The sequence below is a fragment of the Labrus bergylta genome, chromosome 21 (assembly GCF_963930695.1).
Source record: "Labrus bergylta chromosome 21, fLabBer1.1, whole genome shotgun sequence".
In the NCBI taxonomy this organism is placed as follows: Eukaryota; Metazoa; Chordata; class Actinopteri; order Labriformes; family Labridae; genus Labrus; species Labrus bergylta.
Window position 1 is genome coordinate 15943113 of NC_089215.1, and position 24734 is coordinate 15967846.

General features: G+C 40.2%; 1 protein-coding gene across 4 annotated transcripts in view; it reads left to right on the forward strand.

Annotated features, from left to right (window-relative positions):
* The window catches only part of spata20 (spermatogenesis associated 20), a 38876-nt gene that overhangs the window by 8031 nt on the left and 6111 nt on the right, over positions 1 to 24734 (forward strand). For all 4 annotated transcript variants that reach the window (XM_020650324.3, XM_065949806.1, XM_020650325.3 and 1 more), the window contains 3 exons: positions 3832 to 4040; positions 11010 to 11209; positions 12451 to 12531. In XM_020650324.3, coding sequence (XP_020505980.2) covers positions 3832 to 4040; positions 11010 to 11209; positions 12451 to 12531 — 490 coding nt within the window. The remainder of the gene's footprint in view (positions 1 to 3831; positions 4041 to 11009; positions 11210 to 12450; positions 12532 to 24734) is intronic.

Consider the following 24734-nt stretch of genomic DNA (forward strand, 5'->3'; position numbering starts at 1 on the left):
CTTCAAATCTCAATCACCATTTTTCTCCCTGAGAATTGAGATCATTTTTTAACCTTTTAAGTGAAAACAGCATCTTGGGGTCTCCCCCAGCTAATTTTAGGCACCAAACATTTCTTTCACTGCATTCTGATCAATGTTTATGCACCAATGTGTGCCTTTTCTGCAAAACGACACGATTATAATGTAGTCTTTTTGTCCTTTTTTTGCATCTTTTTCAAATCTCATATATTCATCAGACATGCATTTCTGTGACAATGGTCATACAGGGAGGACCTGATCTTTTTTTTTTTTTTACTGGGTTACTTTTTCTCTCTTGTTTTAAGAGGGGGCAAGACAGATAACAGACAAAGTCGCACCTGCCTGCCTGCACGATGAAAGCGAGAGAGAGAGAAAAAGAGAGAGAGCTGGTATGCTCTGCTACATGGAAATAATTGATAGACCTCACTCACAAATTTTCAAACGGCTTTTCATTTTTCCTTAACTGAGCCTTCAGGGGATTCTATGCAACACACAACAAAAGTACAGTTTTAAAAACTTCCAAGCATTATTGAAACCAAGGCACGAGAAGCTTCAGGTTTGAAATGACAGGAGTGCTGCACCTCAATCAGAGCATGAACCAGAAGAACGGACAGCGGACCTCTCGCTCTCAACATCTCTCTCTCTCTCTCTCTCTCTCTCTTATATGCGGCCTGCAATTTAATTAATACATAAAAAGTTAATTAAAAAAAGGTCTGAAATATAGGCCATAAATGTACCTGGGCAGCCTGCCCGTGTATTGGCTATGTGTGGGAAACACTGCAGAGTGCACAGCTTGTTCTGAATGCATGGAGATATAGGAGAGAGTGAATCACCGTCATGTAAAATTGAGAGTGCATGTATTTGTGAATCGTGATGGTGACTTTTTTTTTTACGATTAATCTTGCAGCCCTTCCATGGATACGATACATGAGACAGGATAACATGTTCAGATTTTGTTCCACCCCTCGTATAATCATCTGTAAAGTCTTTTTTGTACTGACTTAACCTAGTTTTTGTTGATGTTTTGGATTAACGTAACATTGCCATTGAATTAGTATCCCTCCATCAGTAATGTAGCTGTGGTAAGAACACATTTCTGAACCCTGATCACAACATATAAGAAATGGACTTGGTCCTCCTATGCAGCAGTAACAAACACAATGATAAATCCACTGATTGGATGGCGGCAGGATTCAGACATTCAGACATTCAGACACTAATACTCAGTACCTTGTTGTCCATTGTACGCTATGATTCCAGGTGTCCTCGTTCTGTTTGCCAGCACTGCTTGCCCTACTTAGTGCGATTGAGTGAGTGCAAAATGGCACAGAATAAGCAGAAAAATACACACACAGGAACAGTTTCACACATGTGCCTCAACACTCCTTGGCCTTGTTCCACGACTCCTGTCTAATTCATAATTGTCCAATTTAGTATGGTGTCAGCATAGAGAATGCTTACCAAGGCCCTTTTATCAAACCTGTTTCCATCCATGGGTAAATCCATGCATGTCATTTACCAGGAAGAATGGTAGGTGCAGAAATGTACTGGGTTAATAGGCTGTGGAGGTGTTGGTCCTTTCTGTTTTTCTGTGGCCCTTACCTGGCACTGGATGATTGATTGCCCTTACTGCTGTCTTCAGGGACCAGAGTGGAGCCTAGCAATGGGGACTGCAGAGACAGTGGCTAGGTCTCAGTGCAACACTGGTGACGTTTCCTTATTATTATTTGAGGCATCGGTCTAATTGTTTCAGAGCGCATGGAATTATAAATTAGCTGTCTGTCTGTCTGTCTGTCTGTCTGTCTGCCCGTCTGCCTGTCTGTCTGTCTGTCTGTCTGCATGCACCATGTAGACAGCGCTTATTGCACATTGGCAGAGTTTTCTCAAGCTAAAGTTGGAAATCTAGTTGTTTGAAAATAGTCCAGAAAAGTAGTTTAAAATGGTTAAATATGACTATGGGGTTTGGATTTCAAGTGCGCTGGATCGTTACAGGCACACAAACCTTTAAAAGTTTCTTGATGAATATTGTCAAACACAAAAATATCACCCCTCCAGTTGGTTTCCTCTCCATCGTTATTATGAGTTTTTACATAAGTAATGGTCAGGCATGACAAGAGATTAAATGTTATTTTAGTTTTAAATCGTTCCTGTGTTACATGTTTACTTATCTGCCAAATATATTACAATAAAGCATCATCTCGGTTTTTTTTACATCAAAATAGCTGTACTTTCTCTTCCTGTGATATGCTTCAAATGTCTCATGACTCATCCTGCACTCATGGACATTGTCACATTTTTGAGATAAGCTTTGTCAAAGCTAACAAAATAATCAAATTCATCCCAACGTTATGTCCCGCCTTCTCTCTTTTGATTGGTTCTATCCTTGTTTCAGTAAGTAATACGTCCTGACACGGCATTTAGATACACTTGAAGTTCTGTTTCACGGAGACTTAAACATAAAGATCACTTCTGTTAAAAAAGGTTGGCCGCGATGTATTAACTTGATCCCTATTGCTTCAGTCGGTTCCTGTTCCTCCCTCTTGTCATTTTTCAAAGGGACAGTAATGTAGCTGGTGTATGAGAGAATGATTATAAAGGTGTTATTCTAGAATAATCTCGAGTACTTTGATATGATAAGCTTGTTTTATCTTTGTTACCAGGGACTCCTTTTCACTCACTACGTCAAGGGTCGAACGAAAAGGCTTTAAAGCCTCCTGATAACTTCTTGTGTTTTTGTATTTGTGTGTTAGTGAAGCCCTCTTGAGGTCTTGTCTCAAATGTCATCTCTGAGGCTGGAGTCACCTCAGCTGGAAAACATGTTGAGTGCGAGAGAAGGGACAATGTGATGCATTGTGGGCAAGAAGTGTTGGGGGAGGAAAGAATACCGAAGAAAGTAATTAAGAAATGTATTTAACTAGAAGTCTGTCTCAAACTAACTGTATTATAGTGGAGAGGAAATTGACATTTTCATTTAATTATAATTAGATACATGGCAGTTAGAATTACATTTGCATAACAATGCCAAAGACTTGAAAAATACCACCTAAGTTCTGATAAACCAGATAAATCTTTTTTTTTTTCGGGGGGGGATACTTCTACCCTATTTCAGAAGTGGGGAAGTTAACCAGACTTTCATATTCCAAGAAAGTAAGTCCCAATCATTCTTTTGTGTTGTGTAAAGCAGTTCTTACTAAGAGTTAAAGTCACCTTAGCGTGCCCCCTGTTTGCTCTTCAAAGCAGGATTGGCTCACCTCCAGTTCTGCAGTTCTTACGTTCTGCGGTTGTCTTGGTTGTTTTCTGGTTTCCAACCACATGGGGGCAGTAAGTGACCCAGAACAAGAGAACTACACGGCTCCACACTCAAAAGACCACCAAGAGATTTGTGTTTTTTTTCTAAAGTGTATTCGAGCTGTTTGTTTCAGTTTAATAACAGATCACCCTTCAGAATGTGTCGACTAATGGTTGGTTTGGCAAAGGCTCAAACCCCCCCTACTCTAATTTGTACGCTGTTTCCTCAAACTTCTGTTGTTGTAAACTATGAATAAAACTTTTTTGGGGGGGCCACAGTGTTGTTTCCCTTACGAGCTGGGTCATAGCACTTGGGATTTTTTTCAAATTAATTTTTCCCCATTGGATTCACAATAAACATTAACATTATTAAACCTTGGGAAATAAAAATAGGTCTGGGATAGACAAAGCCAGATGAATAGAGGAAGAACTGATTTGCCAAGAGAAAATGGTCGTAACATACTCTGTGCTTTAGCAATGAATTCCTAAGAGAAAACATGATTTCCATTCCCCTGTGTTTTCTAGATTTCCACCTATATCTGGCTTCCTGGATGACTATGCGTTCATCATCTGTGGCTTGCTCGACCTGTATGAGGCCACGCTGCAAACGGAGTGGTTGCAGTGGGCAGAGGAGCTGCAGCTCAGACAGGATGTGCTCTTCTGGGACGACCATGGCGGAGGCTACTTCTGCAGTGATCCCACTGACAGTACTGTACTGCTGCAGCTTAAAGAAGGTGAGGGGTGCACCAATGACAAATGAATAGATATCAGTCTTTTCTTAAAAAGTGAATTTAAGTTTCTCCCGACACTAATGACATGAGAAGTTAGACTAAAAAAGTTATTACATTTCCATAGAAAGTCATATTTGTCTGTCAATGAAAACCGCCAGAAGGTTCAATTTACAGAATGAATTAGTATTCTTGACTCAAATCATGATTACCATGTTTAAAATCTCACTTCATTATAAGAGCATGCAGATGTTTCCTAATTATTACTAAACCCAAATACAGCAGGGGCTTTAGGGAATGTCATTAGTTATACCAGTGTTAAGACAAAAAAAATGCCAGTGAGTTAACTAGTCAAAACATTTGAATAAATTACATTTATGACCTCATAATTGTAAAAAATAAAAATCAAGGGACATGATATTAAACAAGTTGTAGTGTCCTTAGGCTATATAGGACACTGAACCTCTCTTTTCCCCTAATCAATCAATCAATCACTCATCATTATTTGTATAGCCTTAATTTATAACAGAGTGTTATCTCGAGACGCTTTACAAAAGAGCATATGAGATAATATGCAGGAAGGATTTCTCCTTTGCATTCCTACGTTCCTGTTGTCCACTTATTTTATTTTTTATTTAACCTTTATTTTACCAGGCAAGAATTGCTTGAGATCAAATGACCTCTTTTTTGAGCAAGGCCCGGCCAAAATGGCAGCAGAAAAAAAAACGAAATATAAGACAAACCTAAAAAGAAAGCACAGGCATGAGAAAAAGAGACAAACACAGTCCAGAAGGTGAAGAAGAAGAAGAAGAAGGAGGAGGACGAGAAGGAGGGGGATGAGATCATGTTAAACAAAAACAAAACACAACAGTGCACCACAAAACACAGAACAATTACGTGATGATGATAAAATACTCTGCAGTGAAACATTTACACACTCCAAAATTAGCCATTAAAAAAACTTGTGAGCCGAGTTTTAAAATCATTAATAGTGATGAGTTTCTGCAATTTCAGTGTTTTTTTTAATACTGTTCCATGCGGAGGGAGCAGAGCACATGAAGGCCCTCTTCCCAATCTCAGTACGAGTTCTGGGGACTGACGTAGATAGCGCAAACTGTATGATGGATTTGATTTGAAAGTGAGGTGGGTAGAGCGGTATGAACGGAGTAGTCCCGTAATTGCTTTATAAATGAAGATGTACCAGTGAAGAAATCTACGAGCTGACAGGGACAGCCAACCTACTTTAGAGCACAGGGTGCAATGATGGGTGAGCGATTTACAGCCGGTAATGAATCTTAACGCACAATGATAAGTAGCATCCAGCATTCATGTACAGTACATCGCCTTAATCTAATAATGGAATAAAAGTAGCAGCAATAAGCCTCTTATTGTCCACACTTCCTTGCCGCTGAGGTGGAGGTCGGAGAAGGCCGTGCGTGAATGAGGAAGGCGATGGTTTAGCCTAGTCATGAGGTCATCTGTTAGTCCCATCACGTCACACCACACCATCCACTGAAGTGGTTCAGTTCTCTAACAGGAAGGCTTTTGTTTTCAACCAGGCACATTTGTTACAAGATTTAACACTTAAGAGTTAAGACCTTAATGTCTGGCCTCTTTCTTAAAGTGTAAAAAAAACCTTGTCAATCATTTGATGTGAAGTGTAACATGATTGTGCAGTATGACCTGAACAAACAAAGAACAAACAGCTTATTCTGCTGTTGCTATTGACTCTTGTTTTTAGCTTCTGATACCCCAGGTCCTGACAATCAGGTGCCTGATTGGCAGGACCTGTGAGCTTGAATGAGGAAGGCGATGGTTTAGGGGACGACACAGTCCGATGGTGGTGGCTGGGCGTCCGGCGGTGGTTGAGGGACGACACAGTCCTAAGGCCCTGCAATCAGTGCGAGACCCAGATGAGCTGTGTTAAAGGGTGACTTGCATGGGATGTTAATGTGACTGAGGAATTGCTAAACATTTATAACATGGAGTAGGAGAGAACTAGAGCGTGTGTGTGTGAGAGAGAGAGAGAGAGAGAGAGAGGCCATTGCTAAGCTAAAGTTCAGTAACTAGCAGAACTGTTCACGTTGTAAATGACCAGATTAGCAGGCAAGTCAGTAAAAAAGAGAGAGTCTTGAATGTTTTATTAGAGAAGTGTATAAGTCTCGTGGGTAAACAGCTTCTCTTATAAGAAGTATAATCAACTTAAAGCTCCTGTGAAGAACTTTTATTAGCTGTTTGGGTCACCAAGAACAACTTACAAACAAAACGTTGAATTTGATCTCCTTGCTGATCTTGTCCTGAACCTTCTGAAGGAGTGTTGTGTGACATATCGCCTCGTCTGGCACCAAAGTTCTATATAACAGTGGTCAGTCTTCTTGCTAAGGATCTTGTTTGTTGGTTAAATCATCTCAGTAAAGACCTTAATTATGTTGTATTGTAGTGTTTACCAGACGCTCCTTTTCCTTCCTCTTCCCCTTCTCCTTCCTGCTCTCTCCAGGAGCCTTACAGGACATGGGACGGCAATCGTGTGACCTGAAGCACATCATGCCACTTTGCTTCTTTTAGATAAAAAAAAAACAACAACCAACACTTTTCTTGTTTTCTGACTAGTTTAGTCCGTCTGAGATCACCTTCAGTGGTCACTGAACTGACCTTCATGAACGCAGGGTAGATATTGCTCCTGCTTGTTAAATGTAGAACATACAGGAAACGCTGCTGCTGTCACCTATCCTAGTATGACGCTCGAGGCCGACGCTCGTTTACAAAAGGCCGATTTAAAATATGAGTATTCCTGCTTACAGCTTAGGCCATAGGGCTGCTCAATTATGGCAAAAATCCTAATCATGTTTTTTTAAATTGAGATCACGATTATTAGACGTGATTACTGATTGATTTCACAACATCTGCATCACATGCATTTATCGAACATAAACACTCTGTGGCCAAAATATAACAAACTTGATTACTTACACAGCCCTATATTTAATTTGTTTGATGGTTTATTTGATAGGGACCGAAACAATATACAATATACAAACTGAAAACAGCAATCCAATGCAAGTATCATAGTGTTTATAGCAGTTGCTAATTTACAACACAGCAGCACATCAGCTGCATTGGCTCACTGTGGGCACATACACTCACCGTTAACAGAGCGGATGTGCTGCTAATTGTTCACTTTTAGGGGCAGCACACACAGTGAAGTGAGTAACGGGCAGTTAAAGATGGTGAACTTTTGTCTTATCAGACGTTTGTGTCACTGGGCTGGTGGTGCAAACTAAACATAACTTTGAACATTGTTATAAATGAATGACGACACCTTTGCAAGCCAAGCCAAGTATTTGTAAAGTTTATGATGCAAAGTGTCACACTTCCTGTTCTCTCTCCATATATTGTCTCTACTTCTCCGTGTGTGCTGGACCCACTGTGTGGTAGAAGTCGGTAAGATTGAAATCAGAGAAGGATTTTAAGACAGATATCATTTAAAGTATAATTGTTTGATTGAAATTGTATTTGATATAAATGAAAATACACTGCATTTATCATTTTATTTTTAAATCCACATAATCTCAGTTGTTTTCAATGTTAACATTGTGCTTGTGACAGATAGCTCAGTGCAAATAGTTTGAAAAAACAACAAGAAGTGGGCGGGTGAATGGTAGAAAAGATAATTGTGGTTTTTGTTCAGAACATTTGACATCACAGATGCTATTTAAACATCTGACTGAGCTTTTGTGTGAGTATGAAGGCATGTCAGTATGCCATGACACCTGCATCACTGTGTTAATAATAGAGCTGACATGTGAGAGAGTCTTCATCTTGAGAGATTGACTGCACCAGTGGGGTTGCAGTGTTGTGTAGGGTTGAATCCCATTAGTGACGCTACAGCCGCCACAGTGTGGACACCAGTCCCAGAAGCATCGCCTGTCACTGCGAGACGGATTACTCCTCCACTTACAACTCAGCCCTGCCAGACAGTCCTGTGTGTATTTGTTTTTGTAGAGTGAGGTTAAAATAATAAACAGTACCTATTTGGTTACATTACACTTTTATACTAAAAAGTAGTCTGTTTTGTTGAAGCTTTTTGTCTGTGGCAATACAAAAACCTTTCTGGTCAAATTATACTTTGTACTGCCACATGACTTCTAAATATGGGCTGCTTCAGTTAAATAATGTCAGCTTTTCTATGTTCACTTTGAAAAATTGCCAAAAAGTGTTCAGAAACATTATCAAGTCAGGCAGCTTATCAGCCAATCCCTTTTTCATTTTTACAGTACGGTAATGCATACTTAAGGACTGGTCTGCTTTGACTGACCTGGGATAATGCTAGCTGTCTGCTTGCACATTTTGAACATTTTTACAGCTCCTTCATTTAAAGGTCACATACTGTACTCCTTTTCAACAAGTTTCAATAAGTCTCAGAGCTCCCCAAAACATATCTTTGAAGTTTCTTGCTAATAATCCTCTGAGAACCTGTATTTTGGAATGCATACAAACCACTCGATTTCAGCCCTGCTCAGAACAGGCTGTTTCTGTGTCTATGGCTTTAAATGCAAAGGATCTGTTTAGACCATGCCCCCCTGGAAGCGGAGGTGGCTCCAGCCTTTGACCATGCCCAATTGTTTACGGTAAGAAGGCAGACTCGGAGAGCAGAATGAACACCTAGCTGTGGAAGTGTTGCCTGGGGGAGAGGTTACTGCCCTTTGTGATGTCACAGAGGGAACATGTTTAAGGAGAGGATTGACTTTTCTCCTAAATTGGGGGGGAGGGGGGAGGGGGGTAGACCTGCCTTGGACACACATTATTTTTCAGAAACATGTTAAAGTGTATTTTGCACAATATGTGACCTTTAAACAATATTACATGAGTGAGTTTCAGGTTGTAATTGAATATTATCTTTGATGTGAAAAAGATTTGTAAGTCAGCCTGCAGTTAATCGACTCAACAGTTAAAGGCTATAAGAATTAGTTAATGTAAATGTTCACTCCTCGTGCTGATGGTCAGGCTTGCTGTAATAAAAGGTCTTATAGAGTCCTCATTGTTAAGTGAGTAAGTAAAATTGGCACTTTTGTCATTGTATATAAGAAGACTCTTCGAGACAGTCTCAAAGTGTCCACACTAAAAGATACAAAGTCAAATATAATTGGACTTGGAATGGTAAATGGACTTGAATTTGTTTAGCGCTTTTCTAGTTTTCTGACTACTCAAAGCGCTTTTTACTAATGTCACATTCACACACTGATGGCAGAGGTTGCTTTGTATCCATCAGTATCCACCTATCCCATCACACATTCTCAAACAGACACCAGAGCGTTGCTTTGGGAGACATGAATTGAGGTCATGGGTTATGAGAAGATCCCCTCCAAGCTCTCATTCCACACTGATAAGAGATAAGTACCAATCACTTAACACAGCCTAGTCATGAGGTCATCTGTTAGTCCCGTCACGTCACACCACACCATCCACTGAAGTGGTTGTGCACGAGGGGAAGTTGGGGGAAGGCAAAGGGTCTGTAATTTAACTTAACAGCTAGCTATCTTTCCTGTTACGTTGACAAACTCTAACAGGAAGTCTTTTGTTTTCAACCAGGCACATTTGTTACAAGATTTAACACTTAAGAGTTAAGACCTTAATGTCTGGCCTCTTTCTTAAGGTGTAAAAAAAAACCTTGTCAATCATTTGATGTGAAGTGTAACATGATTGTGCAGTATGACCTGAACAAACAAAGAACAAACAGCTTATTCTGCTGTTGCTATTGCCTCTTGTTTTTAGCTTCTGATACCCCAGGTCCTGACAATCAGGTGCCTGATTGGAGCCTGATTGGCAGCACCTGTGAGCATGGTGGTCAGTTGGTGTCTGCCTCAAGCATGCCACGTTTGGCTGATCTGGATAGGGCCCGTGCCATAGGGCTACTTCAAGCTGGTGTTCCGCACAACCAAGTTGCAGCTTTATTTGGAGTGAGCCTAGTACCATCTGAAGACCAAGTTCCATTTCACGGGGGATGTCAGAGACAGGCTGCGAAGTGGGGGCCCCAAGAAGACTACTCAGCTCTGCTGCTCATCCCACAAATGCATGTTCCTTACAAATGTGGCAGCATTTAAAGGAAGGATATGCGATTTTTTGATCCAGCAGATGTCGCCCCTTGAGCACCAGCATGAAACCAAAACAACTTGCGCTGCATTGTTGTGTTAGCATGCTAATGCTAGCGCACTTTATTATGCTCGTATCTTCACACTGCATGTACATTTACACGAAATGACCGTGATCTAGAAACGCTTACGTGACGTTCAATTAAGCAGTGAGTACAGTATGTTATTCTTCTTCAAATTTCTTTACTTTTTGTGCGATGTTTATATTATAAACATTCTGTCATTTGCATGCAGTTTATTTATACTTTCTCTGATGGAGATCAATATAGCCCAAGGACACATTTTGATTTAAATGCCCCTCTCTAATTAGAATATTTATTTTTATTCAAACACTATGACGCAGAAAGAAAAACAGTGTACAATATTGAAACAAATAACAAAATACAAACTAATATGCTTTTGTTGTACTGAATTGGATCTAATCTAACTTTTTTTAATAATTTTCACAGAACCAGTAAATTATCGTTCACAAGTGTAGAAGATCAGAATCTCCCATTTATGTCTGTGACTCAGTGGTCAGTGGTCTATTATCTCTTCACTGGAAGACTGGGGGTTCGATCTCCAGCTTCTGCTGTCACATGCTGAACTGTCTTGTCAATATAATGTAAACCCCCCCCCCACCCCCTCTTTGGTGTGTGTAATTTATTGTTGTGTGTATTTCAGATTCACTGCTGGGTGTAAAGCAAATTGCCCCTCTGGGATAATAAAGTTTACCTTGACCTTGACCTTGACCTTGAAAAGTGTCTTTACATTGTCTTTGAATTGGCACTATACAAATAAAGGTGTATTGATTTTTTTTTGTTATAAATCTTTTTGTGTGTTTCAGATCAGGATGGAGCTGAGCCCAGTGGTAACTCTGCGTCGGCATTCAACCTCTTGCGTCTGTCTCACTATACTGGAAGACAGGAGTGGCTCCAGAGGTCCCAACAGCTGCTAGCAGCCTTCTCAGACCGTCTGACCCGGGTCCCCATAGCACTGCCGGAAATGGTCAGGGCTCTAATGGCACAGCACTACACACTTAAACAGGTAATTCTTACATCTACTTTTACACTTATTCGACATGATGAGTACATGCTAGTGAATGCAAAACAGCCATTTTCTTAATACTCTGTGTTCACCGTTGAAGCCTCCAGATGCTTCAAATCAATAGTGTTCTAATGGAGAGGACGTATAAGACACTATATTTCTGCTAATTAGGTGGATATCTTGCCTTTCTGCTGACTAGTGCAACCCTAGTTTTTGATTCATATCGACAGCATTATCAAGTTGTTATGGTCAGAGAGCCTTTCTTTGAGTTTTTACACCAAGCAAAGAAAAAAACCTTGGTTGTTAAGGCCCTGACACACCAAGAAGATCATCAGCCCTCGGTCGCAGTAGGACCATTGGTGAGAGATCGTCGCCCTAGTTTTTGCTGTGTGCCCGGCTCCGTTGCTACCTGTCTGCCCCTGTTGGCCTTTTTTTCGGCCAATTCCACATGTCGAATCGGCGTCGATCTGTCGGCATGGTTGGTGAGAGGAATCACTCTGATTGGCTGTTCAGGGGGTTTCATATAACTCCAGCTATCAACCTTAATAATTACAGTATATGCTCTCACCACAGATTCAGGAAAGCCCCTTGAGCCTGCTGCTGTAGTGTCCGTGCTTTCACCGGCACTCAGCACTCTGCATACATTGCACATTAAATCTAAAGAAAAAAAACAAACTCTGAAAGCCTTTATTTCACAGTCAGCATGCACACAATGTTATTTGAGTTGTTAGGTGAAACATTTATTTTGACTCAACTCCCTCAGATAGCCTCAAACCATCATTCTGTACCTGCATACCAGATGATACCCAAAAGTTCTTTTGGCCACTCTCAGAAAACTTTTAGTATGAAGGTATGTTCTGCACAAACAGAAGAACATAAGTTAAAGGAACAGGATTAGAACCTGAGATAGAAGGTGAATAGTTAGCCTTCTGTCAGTCAGATACGACCTGCGGGGGAGTTGAAGCTGGAGGTCGAGGGTAACAAGCTTAGGGGGGGGAGGGGAGGTGAGGCAGTCACAGGGAAAACACCTGCCTCCCTTATTACAGCTACAAATACAGTACTGACCTTTACCACTTCATCCCACTCACCACCCCTCTTATGCATTACCTTTCTCATCTTATTTATCTACTTATCATTTCCCTCTAATCATTCTCGTCCACATTGTAATTTCTTTATCTTCATCCTTCTTCCTTTTCCTTCATATTTTCCATCCTCTTACCTATCTCCACTTTTGTTTCTAGATTGTAATCTGTGGCCAGAGGGATGCCCCAGACACCACAGGTCTTTTAGAAGCAGTCAACTCCCTCTTCCTACCACACAAAGTAAGTGTGTGTGCGTGCGTGCGGTGCGGGCGTGTGTGAGAGTGAGTGAGTGGAGTGGTGCATGTTCTTTACAATCTTTCATGTCATCAACCCCCTAAGTAAAACCTTAAAGGTAAAAAAACAAATTGCAGTACATCATGGCTGTGGCTCAGTATTAGAGTCACTTGGAGGTTTTCGAGTATCCTTGGGCAAGACACTGAACCCCAAATTGCTCCTGCTGCTACGTCAACTGATGTGTGAATGCGTGTGAAGGGGATTAATTAATACTGATGGAAACTTTACACAGCAGCCTCTGCCATCAATTTGTGAATGGGTGAATGTGACATGCTGTGTTAAAAGCAACTACACAAGCCTTAACTATGTTGCACAATAAAAGATCAAATCTATTTACCATTTACCCTCACAGCGGCTACAGATCCTGCATCACCTTGAAAACATGTTCCAGCAAAAACACAGACACAGCCACAGCCACATGCTTAGTGGGCCAGTTGGTTTTCCTTAGGCCACCCAGAGCTTCCTTATTTTAGTCTCAAGAGTGTGGTAACTTCCTAGCGTTTTCTCTTTAGGAGTCATCTAAGCGTAGTCCTTTTTGTAACATTTATAAGCTCTGATGTTGAGGAGATTCTTTGTGTCTTTGTGAGTCCCCCTTCCAGCCCTGACACAGGCTATTGGTTAATAATTGGACAGCTGTCAGTCTGAGTCAGATTGAAATGTGTAGCCAAGACTGTCATATTTATGTGTCTTAGGAAGTTTCAGCAACTTTAAGTTAGCTGGAAGTAACTTGAAGCTTTAGCTTTAACTTTAGCTCTCTTGGTGTCAGTTACTATCAATGAAAAGATGACTTAACAACATATCTGTTCTAAAGACAGTGGACAGCAGATTACCAGTATAGCATAGCAATAAACTGGATGATTGAATTTTGGAACTTTAAATACCTAAAATATAAACCTGTCTCTGTTTTAGAAAGATGCACCTTCAATTTGTAACCTCTGTATGTATTTGAACCTCTTTCACTGGTTTACATTGAATCAGCCTGTAATATGATTCTGCTGATTGCAAGCTGAGTCTTTATCCAATAGGGCGTTCACACTAGCAGAAATCTCCTCAAAAACTCCTGATATTTCCCTGAGGAGAGTTGTATGTGTGAACGCAAACAGCCACATTTTTCGCTCGGACTTCACCCGGAGTTTCTCCTGCCAGACCTCTAGTCATTTATCTGCAGCGAGTCCGATTGAGCTGATGTGAGAACGCCGCAGGATATCATCCGGAGAATTCACCTCGAGCCAATAGGAGGGGGGAGTGACATTTCCATACTGTTACTGCTGCACGATGCATAGAGTGTCCGCACACGACCACTACGATCTCTGTGCACGTAATTAAACGGCTGCTGGAGTTTGATTGTCCACACCAATGCTGCTGACTGCAGCAGAGATTTCCTCACAGGCGTTTAATTCCACTTTTCAGGCTGCCAAACAACACAACTTTGTTCTTCCCTCCTTCTGTTGTTATGGTGTCACTCTACAGGTCATAGCAGTTTCTCTTCTGTGCCACATTACAAACCTCCATGTCGTAAACTCGACTCGACTCGATATGGGTGTGGTATTTCCAAAATGGTTGTTTTCAGATGCCTGACTTATCAACACAAGCATACACTTACGTTATGCTTTGAGGATTATAATATGATAAATCCAGCTCTTGGTTTTGTTAGACTGGGTTTAGGGCTTGTATTTAAGCATGTACTAAAGAGAGCAGGCATCAGCGTAAGTAACATGATGGAGAGCTTGAGGTTGGTCTCGTCTGGAGTTTTTGGTCCATGCAGGCCATTAGCAGGAATCTCTCTTGCGTTGAAGCCAGGTTGAGGAGATAGCTGAGTGTTTCCTCATCCGTTGGTATCAACAGATGGGACACTTTACAAAAAGAGTCTTGTGTTCGATAAAAAACCCTTTCTCACCATCTCACTTATGTGCCTTGTACAACCCTATTTGTAAAATGTAAATAAAAACAGAATGTGATGATTGACAAAACATTGAAATCCCACATCTGATTGAAAATAGATTGAAAAGATAACATGTCAAATGTTGAAACTGATTTTTTGTGTGTTTGGAAATGTTTCCAGAAATGATAAGAAAACAACTAATGGAACATTTCAGAGTTAAAAAGGTTCACTGGCAAACTGTGAAGTGATTTGATGAGTATAAAAAGCATCCTAGAGAAGCTAAGTTCTTTACTGTAGTAAAGATGGGGAGGGGTCCACTCTGTAAAAGTGCAACACGTATTAATTAAAGTTTTTTTTTTTAACATAGGATTGCAAAGAAGCTGGTGATTTCATTGGCTAAATTTCAGACTATAATTAAAAGATTCAGAGAATATAAAGAAATGTCTGTATGCAGGGGCGGAGCCAAAAAAGCAATATTGGATGGCCATGATCTTTAGGCCCTCAGAAAACGCTGCATTAAAAACACATACAGTTCTGAAGTGGACATCACTGCATGGGCTCAGGTACACTTTCTAAAACCATCATCTGTGAACACAGTTACAGACAGTTAGTTGCAAGCTGAAACTCTACCATGCAAAGAAAACCGTATAAAAACCAGATCCAGAAATTCCGCTGCCTTCTCACAGTTCGGTCATTTAAAATTGACTGAGGCAATGTGGAAAACTGTTCTGAGGGTTAGGGTCTGATGACTTTATAAGGGATGTCACCACAATGCGATTAAAGCTAGAAATCATTTCATCATGTATTATGTACAAATAATCATCATCATGTATTATTTGTTTTTAATTTGCTATTTGGTCTCTTTAGGTGCACCGGTAACCCAACCCGGTATAGTCTCTCTTTTGTCACAGTGATGGAAAAGAACAACTCCACTGCACCTTTGAATGTCTCATTTCATAAATATCAGAAAGCACCCAGCAAAGACAACTGTGTGTTGTTGCTCTTTGTGCTGGGTGAAAGATGGGGCACTAAATGTGAAGAGGCGTTTTTTGTTTTTTTTAATATAAACAATACAGTTCTCATTGTATGTGTGTGCCTCTGTGTTGACCAGACTAATGGTGTTTTCACACTCGGGACCCGGCCCAGATCCGAGTTCGCTTGAACCCAAAGTCTGGTTCATTTGATTAGTGTGAACACAAAACGTACTGTACTCGTACTGTACTCAGGTATCGAGCCCGAGTCCGAGTCCGCTTGAAGAGGTGGTCTTGGACACGATTCATGTGTACTCGCAGGAGATTGTAAATGCAACTGTGCTCAAACCAAGAAGTGTATTATCTGCACAGCACGGGGCTGTTTCATCCTCTGAGCTGCACGATGTGGAAGTAGGAAGAAGGTCGTTGGCCTCTCAGAATTAACAAAAACATCCACAGTTAGAAGGATCGACTCAGTCCGTGAGTGGTTGCTATGGTTACTTATTCGTCTCTCTGCTTTTTGACTGATTTGCAAACAAACTATGTGCATAGTATGCCACCTGCTGTATCAGAATGTGTACATATGCAAGTGTACTTGGGTATGGAATGATGTTACTAATAAGAAGACTTTAAGTCTTGACTTTCAGATTGAAAGAAGGGATTCTGCTCTAATGAATCTTCTTTGGACATCAGGTGAGATTCAGGGGGAAATTGGTAAAGAATAAATGAGACAAAGGAGTGAGAGAGAGCAATAGAATGTGCATGTGTTGTTTATCTGTATGTGTGTTTGTGTCCAGATGCCGAGAGAACATCTGGCCATTAGGAAGAGTACTAACTATCTTTGCTGGTCGGAGATGTGATGATCCAGCACAATCCTAATCACCAAAGCACACATCCATACGCAGATGCATATGGGCATATGAGACACAATCTCACAAAGTAAAAGCACGCTGCCTGCAGCAGCTCTTCTAGCAGGAACACAGGCTTTGTGAAGTGTGTGTCCACAAGCAAGTCAGATAAACATTTCTATACCTGCAAACACACATTAAAGCAAAAGCATTTACATTTACACACAAATTACTGGTGAAGAGAGAAAACTTGAAGTCTGTTGACATTTCCTATGCCCCTCCCCATTTCTTTTCTGTTCCCGTCCATGTTTTTAAGTTTTTCACACAGTATATGCTTATCTAATAAATGGTGGCTGTGGGCATCATTTGTAGCCAGCAGCCATGAGTTAATCTGTTGAAATTACAACCTTCACTTGCAGATTTGATCAACTGTTGCTATCTAACTCAGCTGAGTTGTAAACACTTTGTTGCCTTCTTCTCATTGTTTCCTTGGGACTCATGCGGATGTTTAAATGGATGGTTGAATGTGCACTATATTAATCCATACATAGTGCAATGCTTAAAACTTGAGATGCAACACCAACATTTCTTACTCGATGAATAAATCATTAGCATTGTTGTTCAGTTTTGTTGAAAGCTAATTAGTCCTACTTTTGTAAAAGCAGCCTTTTTCACCATTTTCTGAAGGTCCAAGAGATACAATAAGAGCAGTAAAAAAAATACACAGAACAATGGAAAAGTTAAAAAAAAAAAAAAAAAAAAGATTAAAAAGGAAGTTTAGAATCAGTCAATTAAATCGTGTTGATGGAGTCAAAGGGTCAAATAAAGTGCAGAGGTTGAACAGAGACAGAAAAAATGTTGAATAAGGTAAACAGGAGAAGTAGAAGGAAGAGTGATGGGATTGTTCTCTATGTTCTATTAGGTTGTTTTGAGAAGAGAACATGTCCTATTCGAATCAAATAACTCCTCTCCTGTTTTCCTGGTTTGAGACAAGCTTGCTCCAAGTGTTCCAGCTGAGGTGCACACGCTAACACACACACACCAGCACACACACACACATTCTACAAATTCTTCACATCATTTCATTTTGTTGTTGTTCACATTCGACACAACACTCTGCTTCTCAATTTTGCTGCACTCTCAGCTTGTGGGAAATAATTATCAGTCATTCTGAAACATCACACTTGACTGTAATTGCTGCTATCAATTCTGGTTAATATTCCTATTACACATAAATAAATCTTGTTACGGTTTTGGTCGGGTTGAGTTAATTAAGGAGGCTTTGAAATTGTAAGAGGAGGGGAGTCACCTAATTAGTAAGATAATTAGGGATGACGTCACCTTTACAAAGCTCGCTCTTCCCTCCCTTCGACACCTCTCATACCCTTTTCTACAGTCCTGTGTATTTTCTTTGTCCCTGCTGTTCAGCCCTCTGATTCCCTCATATGGAGGTTTGAAATAACAGCAAATCACGACTTTAAGAGATATACTGGTTTCAGAAAAATGTTATCTCTGATTCACAACTTGGGAATATATATTATAAAACACAAGGAATCCCAATGATAGTAAAAGCCTACATGCAGATTACCATATATCAGTCTTGGTTGTGCCTTACCCTCCAAAAAAGCTTTCCTATGTAGTTTTTTTTGTCTTTGTTATAGGATTCGAGCCAAAGAGTCACAGAGAGCAGGTAACTGTGCAGGTCGTTTTTGGAGCGCGCTTAAGTAAGGCAATTGAGTAGATACTGTATGACACAGAAAGGGGGAGGTGTCAGTGGCCAAGGTTAAGGAGGACCACAACATGCTAGTATGAATGTAAAATGCTTGTAAGAAAGAGAACAAGGTATTACAGGGATTATGTATGATTACAAAATGAAAGACTTCCTGAAGGGGACAGTGTAGGATTTGGCACTGCCTACCAAAAAGCATGTTGAAGTCGATAGTCACACATTATGATAGACAATGAGATCTTTTTATTTTATGCGTGTTTTTTTTTTTTTGGGGAGGTCAGGCAATCATGGCTTTTGCGATGAGCATGCACACAATGGTGGTATACTGTCAAGTAAACAAACCTCGTGGAGTACTGGTTCAGACCATTTCATACTGCTTGAAGGGCCTAAGAGCTAGACAGCTGCACAGGAACCGTGTGCAATGAAAATCAACATGCAAGAAGAAAGTCTAAACCTTTTTTTACCCTCTGGGACACCCCATAAAACCGACTACGTCTTAAACCCTATTCACACAGGATTGGTGTCACATGAGGACCTCTGGTAATTTCTCATAATTGCAGAAGACACCGGTGCGAATTGACCATGTCTGTAACTTTCCAGGCCAATTTACACACACAGAGGTTCTTTAATAAGGGTGGATGTAGAAGAGAGAAGTGAACAGAGAAGGATTATAGCTAAGCAGTCCCACACTCCTCCTTAGTGACCTTTGGCCTCCCTCACTTCCATGTGCTTCCTTCATACTCTCCTCCTCCCCTCAATGAAAATCCCTTTGTTTTCTCATCAAAAGCTGCAGGTGTGTGTTTTCGTTTGTGTGGTACTCTGTGCACGGTATTGATCCTCCTGTTGTCAAACCACTGAGCCTAACGACCAGAGAGCAGATCTCAGGTTGACTGACAGCTGTTGGAATATCCCAGATGGTTACGTTTGCTGGCTAGTGCTTTGAAGACGGATTGAAACGCTCTCAGATATCCACTCATCCACTTTTTCCTGATTTCTTATACTACTTTGTGGGCCATCGTCTTATAAAATACACATTCACGTTGATGCATTTATCTCACGCAATTCTTCCTAGACTTCTTAATCTGAAATTTTACACATCTTTCCATTTATTATTTTTTTTCATCCTTCATGATGGTTATTCTGTAGTGTGTCTGAACATTCATAAAGCTCTGGGGGAGGTGTGCGCACACTCGTGTTCCAGCTGAGATTGGACAGCTGCAGCGGTGTTGCTGGAGATATAATCCTCTTTCAGTGGTTGTATCTTGTCTGTGTGTCTGCTGTAGCTGTGCTTGGTGCTCAGTTCCTATCCATATCCCAACTTGGTAAATAAAACCTGGCTTAACAGATAAGACTCTTGTGCACATGCGTTTACACACGCACACACACACGCGCACACACAGCAGCAAACTCTGCTGTGTTTTCCTCACTCTGTTGCGCTCTCGTTATCTCTATAGGCTGTGAATGTTGCCTCTGATATAATCAGGGATGATGTCCGGATTAACGCAGTTCCCGAGTTCAAGCACAGTTTTTTTTTGTTAAAGATTGTTTTTGTTGACAAATGGGAGAGTTTACTGCGATTAAGAAGTTGTGTTTGCTATTTTAACACACCGTCTTCTTATAGCAGTACTTGTTTTACTGTTATGCCTGTGGAACTTATTAAATGTAATGTTGCAGATTCCTACTTGAGAACACAAATATGATAAAACAGTTAATACTCTAGCATATATTACCTTATTTCATGTTTTATTAATTGGTATAATTATCTGTCTATTACTTTGTTTTGACTTTGTTTCCATTTAACCTGGTGTTGCCTGGAAAAATTGTTTTATTAGGATATAGACTGAAAAAAGTAAGAACTAACACTGAGTAGATTTACCCTTCAAATATTGTTGATACAATTTAGATGAAGTGGTCTTACTCTTATTTCCCCCCGAAATCTTTAAAAAAATACTGTTTTAAAAACGATTATACTTATCAGTTGATTTAGCCTTCAATATCAAAAACCTCATTGGCAATCAAGACATACATGCAACTCTGAGCATTTGAATAATTCACAAGGCCATGGTGTTCTGCATGCATCAGAGTGAGCGTGCACCGAATGAAGTGAGAGCTTGATCTCAATCTCCACTTGAGTCTTGACCATGCAAGGGCTCGAGCAGGAATATCCCAAAAGTGAAGCTGAAGATAGGCAAGATGAGCTGTGAGCGTGTCCCCATCTTCTGACATCACCAGAACACTGCGCAATGCTGGAAGTAGTGTAATAATGTAGAGAGTGCAAGGGGCAGATCACTGTCTATTGCTCCTCTGTTAGGACAGCACTCCAAAACAGAACGTTTCGAGCAGACGCTCTTCTTTAGCGTGTAACAGGCTGCTGTCCTAACCGTTTTTCTTGTTTAAAGAAGAACGTTAAAAGGCAGTCGAGCATGTTTTTGTCTTATCATCATTGCTCCTCTGTACCATTAAAAAAAAGTTGACTGTTCATCAGAAAAATCAGCGGCAGTAACTCAGTCTGTAGGGACTTGAGTTGGGAACCGGAGTGTCGCCGGTTCAAGTCCAGGTGCAAACCAAAATGTGGAAGTTGGCCTGGTAGCTGGAGAGGTATCAGGTCAGAGGTGTCCTTGAGCAAATGTTTTTAAAAAACCTTTCCTTGTGGATTAATTGAATTTTTAAAAAATCGTACAGTACTATTCTATTTCTTCAAGAATTTGAATAGCATATGGTCTTTTCTGTCCAAGTCTCTTCTCACACCCTTCCTGGTTATTTTTTCCCACCACTGTAAATTCAGTATCATGTAGTTTCTAGATTGCACTATACTGCGATGTAAAGACACCATATATATGTGTACATATTATTATAGCATGATGTAAGACATGTCCTAGTGTGCAGATGATCCCAAAGGTGTGATATAACAGCCCTCATGTCCCAGCTGGTAATGCTCCCACATGGGACAAGACTCTGTTTATTTACACCGTCCTGAGTTGGCTTCAACTGATGAGTTTGATAAAAAGCAGTCATTTTCTAATCGTATTTGACACTTTGACCCGCTGTGTGACTTAGAGTTAATGAAACACCTCTCTTGGAGTCCAGCAGTCTTGAATCTCACACACACTGTACTGTACATACAGTGGACAGTGGTTGTTAGGGGTCCTTTGTGTTCAGCAGCTTGACCTTAAACTGTAATATCAAGACCCCCTGAAACAAGAGCCAAAGTCGACAGCAAGAAAGTAGTTTATAAATGTGCGTCGTGTTTTTTAAAGAAGAGAATCTTCTTACCATTTCTTTTCAATATATCCTTCACAGTTCAAACAAGTTGTTTCTCTTTCTCAACAAACCCCTCTGAAGTGTGTTATGTGCTGTAATGACACATTGCCATGGTGACTCTTTTTGATGAAATACCCTCAAAGGTTCATTGTTTTTAGGAAATCATTATTAGAGAGAACTATTGTGAGAACCACACATGGTTAATCAATTATTTTTTATTATGCAGACCATGAAACATATGTTCTGTATTTCTTCACAGTATTAGTTCTACTTAAAACTAATAAAAATACTTTCTTTACTTTATTGGTCACTGCAGATAGCAACTGCTTACTAAAGGCAACTAAATGCAGGGTTCATAACTGAGCATCTTGGAAATATCCCATGAAACATATGGATGTCGCTTGTTTTTGTCGAATGCAACACAATCACAGACCCCGTCTACATTAAGGATTGTACTCTGTGTGAACATTGTTTCAATCTAATAATAACTTCTAAAGAATATACTCAGCGTAATAAAAGAAAATCCAGGTGAAAGGCAGGGTGGAAAAAGAGCATGATTTTGAAAGTAGCGTTCCCTCTGTGCTCCCTCAAAAGCCACGCCCCCTCACTTACATTAACGAGCGCCGTTGGTCCAGAAGCGGACCTCGGCTCATCGCTTTGAGTGTGGGCTCGTGCACGCAAGAGGTAGGGAGCGAGCAGGGAGGCAGGGAGGCGTGTGATTGGTTCATCAGATTGGTACCTCGTGGCAGACATTAGTCAAAGTTTTGATGACTGCTTCGTTCCTTTTTCAGAGCTCATAAGTTTTTAATTCCTATCAGGACTTAAAAGTCAATTTCAACCAACATCTTAAAAAGTGTATCTGGAGAAAATTACCAACCCTACCTTGAAGTAATATCCACAACCTGCCAATGGTTATTCTAAACTGAATTGAGTCCATTGTTTTACCCATAAGCTGTATATCTTTTTCAAATACCCAATATGTCAGACTCCTCAACTTTGAAACTCGAAATGACTCTCACCGTCTGAGCAAAGGAGAACTCCCTTTCATCTTTTAATGCAACAGAAGCAGATGAAGTACGTCCTAGGTGTCAGGGACTGATTGAGGAGACGGGCTGTTCATTCTGCTCAGACACCATCACGTCTCACTGCAGACTATGGTGATTTAGATGAGAGGTTCCTGTAGAGGCTGTCAGCAGCTGAAACCTGATGCTCAGCGTGACAAAGGACAGAGCACATCGCCTCAAGAGGCTCAACTACTCACTCCCATGCTTAGGTTTAGTGAGCATTCATCTTTTGTGTGTTTGTATGAGTATGTGTATTTTTTGAGTGTTTGTTTAATTAGTGATGAAAACATTGTCTACACTTCATATTAGGTTACACATATTCACAAATATCTAGTTACTTTTTAACATCCATCAAAGTAGAATCATTTCTCTTTTTAAGCACTGTGACCACATTCCCCTACTTCCAGGTCATTTCGAAGGGTTTTCACTAAATAACTTCCTTATATCCGCCTATATAAAGTATTTAAAGTCACTTTTCACTGTATCGTGGGACCACTGTCTTTGATTCTAGTACCTAAGAAAGCACATTAGAACTGAAAAGTATCCAGTTAATTGGTTAAGTGTTGAAAGCCTCTTGGTTAATGGCCTCAAAGTTGTTCATGCATGAAGCATTGAGAAGTGCGTTATAATGGCCAGTAAAGGGCCAGCATCATAGTCGTTTGCGAAAGTGTTTCTGTGATTGAAAAAACACAATACCTTAAACCTTGACTTTTTAATGCCCAATAACAGCAGCCTAGTTTATTTTTCTTTCATTGTAAAACTAAATGCACCCTTTATGGTTGGACATGGGGAAAAAAAAAAACACTCATTCTTATCTGTAATTATGCTAGCATTCACAATTGAGATTTGCACTATTAATGTCTGGCAAAATAAATGGAAAAAAGCGCTTTTACACAGCTGGTCACACTGGAAAAAAGGCCACTCCAGAAATAAGTAAAACAAAATTAATACAAGATATATTTTGCTTGTAAAAAAAATCTGCCAATAGAACAAGTGAAAATTCCCTTGATAAGATGTCTTGAAATAAGACATTAGATTTAAGCTTTACAAGATAAGAGAGATCTTGAAAATAGCTGGGAAAACTCATTCTTAGCCATATTTTTCTAGTATTGTGAAGTTTTGTGTCTCATAATAAGCTTAGAATGCTCAAAATTTGTATTTTTCCTCTCAAAAGTAGCATGTTGTCCTCTTCGTTTGAAGTCTATTAAACTCATTTTTAGTTCTGTAATAGTGACACTGTTCTAAATTTAAGTCCACAACCAACTTGAAATAAGATTAGAAATTGGCATTTTGAGACAAAATGTCTTGAAGTTAGCATTGCTTACTAGTATTAGGCATTGCTTTTTTTGCCATAATTTTCCAACCCATAATCATTTCAAGTGTATCTACCTTATTGTAAGTTCTACAATAGTAATACTGTTCTAGATTCAAGACATTCAAATACTTCTTACAAAACAGAAAAAATGAAAACTAGTTTTGCATTAATCCAACACATTTATTTTGTGTTTATACAGCAAAAAGTCCCATAAACTGAGGACTACATAAAGAAACTGCACTATGTAAACATAGCAGAACAGTCCAAATATGTGAGCGAGTAGTTAAGGTCGGATCCAAACATCTGACCCATGAGCCACTCAAGACAAAACACACTTACCTATTCACACACATTCACACACTGATGGAAGAGGTTGCTATGCAGAGTGACAGTCAGTATTCACTAATCCCATTCATACACATTCTTACGACGCCGCTGAAGCAGCAGGAGAGGCTTGCGGTTAAGTGTCTTGCCTGAGGACACATCGGCCAAGTGGCTACAGGAGTTGGGGATCGACCCCCTACCTTCCGGTTCAGAGACGACCGACTGTGTTTGTCAAGATCTCAAGATATGGAAGAGTTCCACTAAAATGATTCAAATGTTCATGCCATTCAGTGAGCCTTTTAGGCCTCTCTGTAGGCATCTGTTATTTTTTTGATTTTTAACACATACATTTAAATCTTTTCTTCAATTCATCTGTATATTCTAATATGGGTCATTTCAACATGTTTTTTTTTTTCGGAGCCAAACTCATTAATTATATCTAAGAAATGCTTCCTTTACAATCTGCCTTTTATGTCTTTTATTCCGTTTATTGTCTCTGTCATTCCAATCAAGTTTCTCTTGCATAATATTTTTCTCAAGGCCTCTCAGCTCACCCTTGGCAACCGTCTCCTCTCTTCTGGTGAATATTCAGTTGACGAGTGAAGCTGATTGTGAAGTTGGTATCGGTGTATGACTGACAATGTGTGCAGCACATTTGGCCTAGCTTCATTGCCCCCCTCAATCATCCAGATTTTGTGTCAATGTGTGGGTCTGTTTCTGTCCGGAGGCAGCGGACCAGATGCCAGGTTGTTATG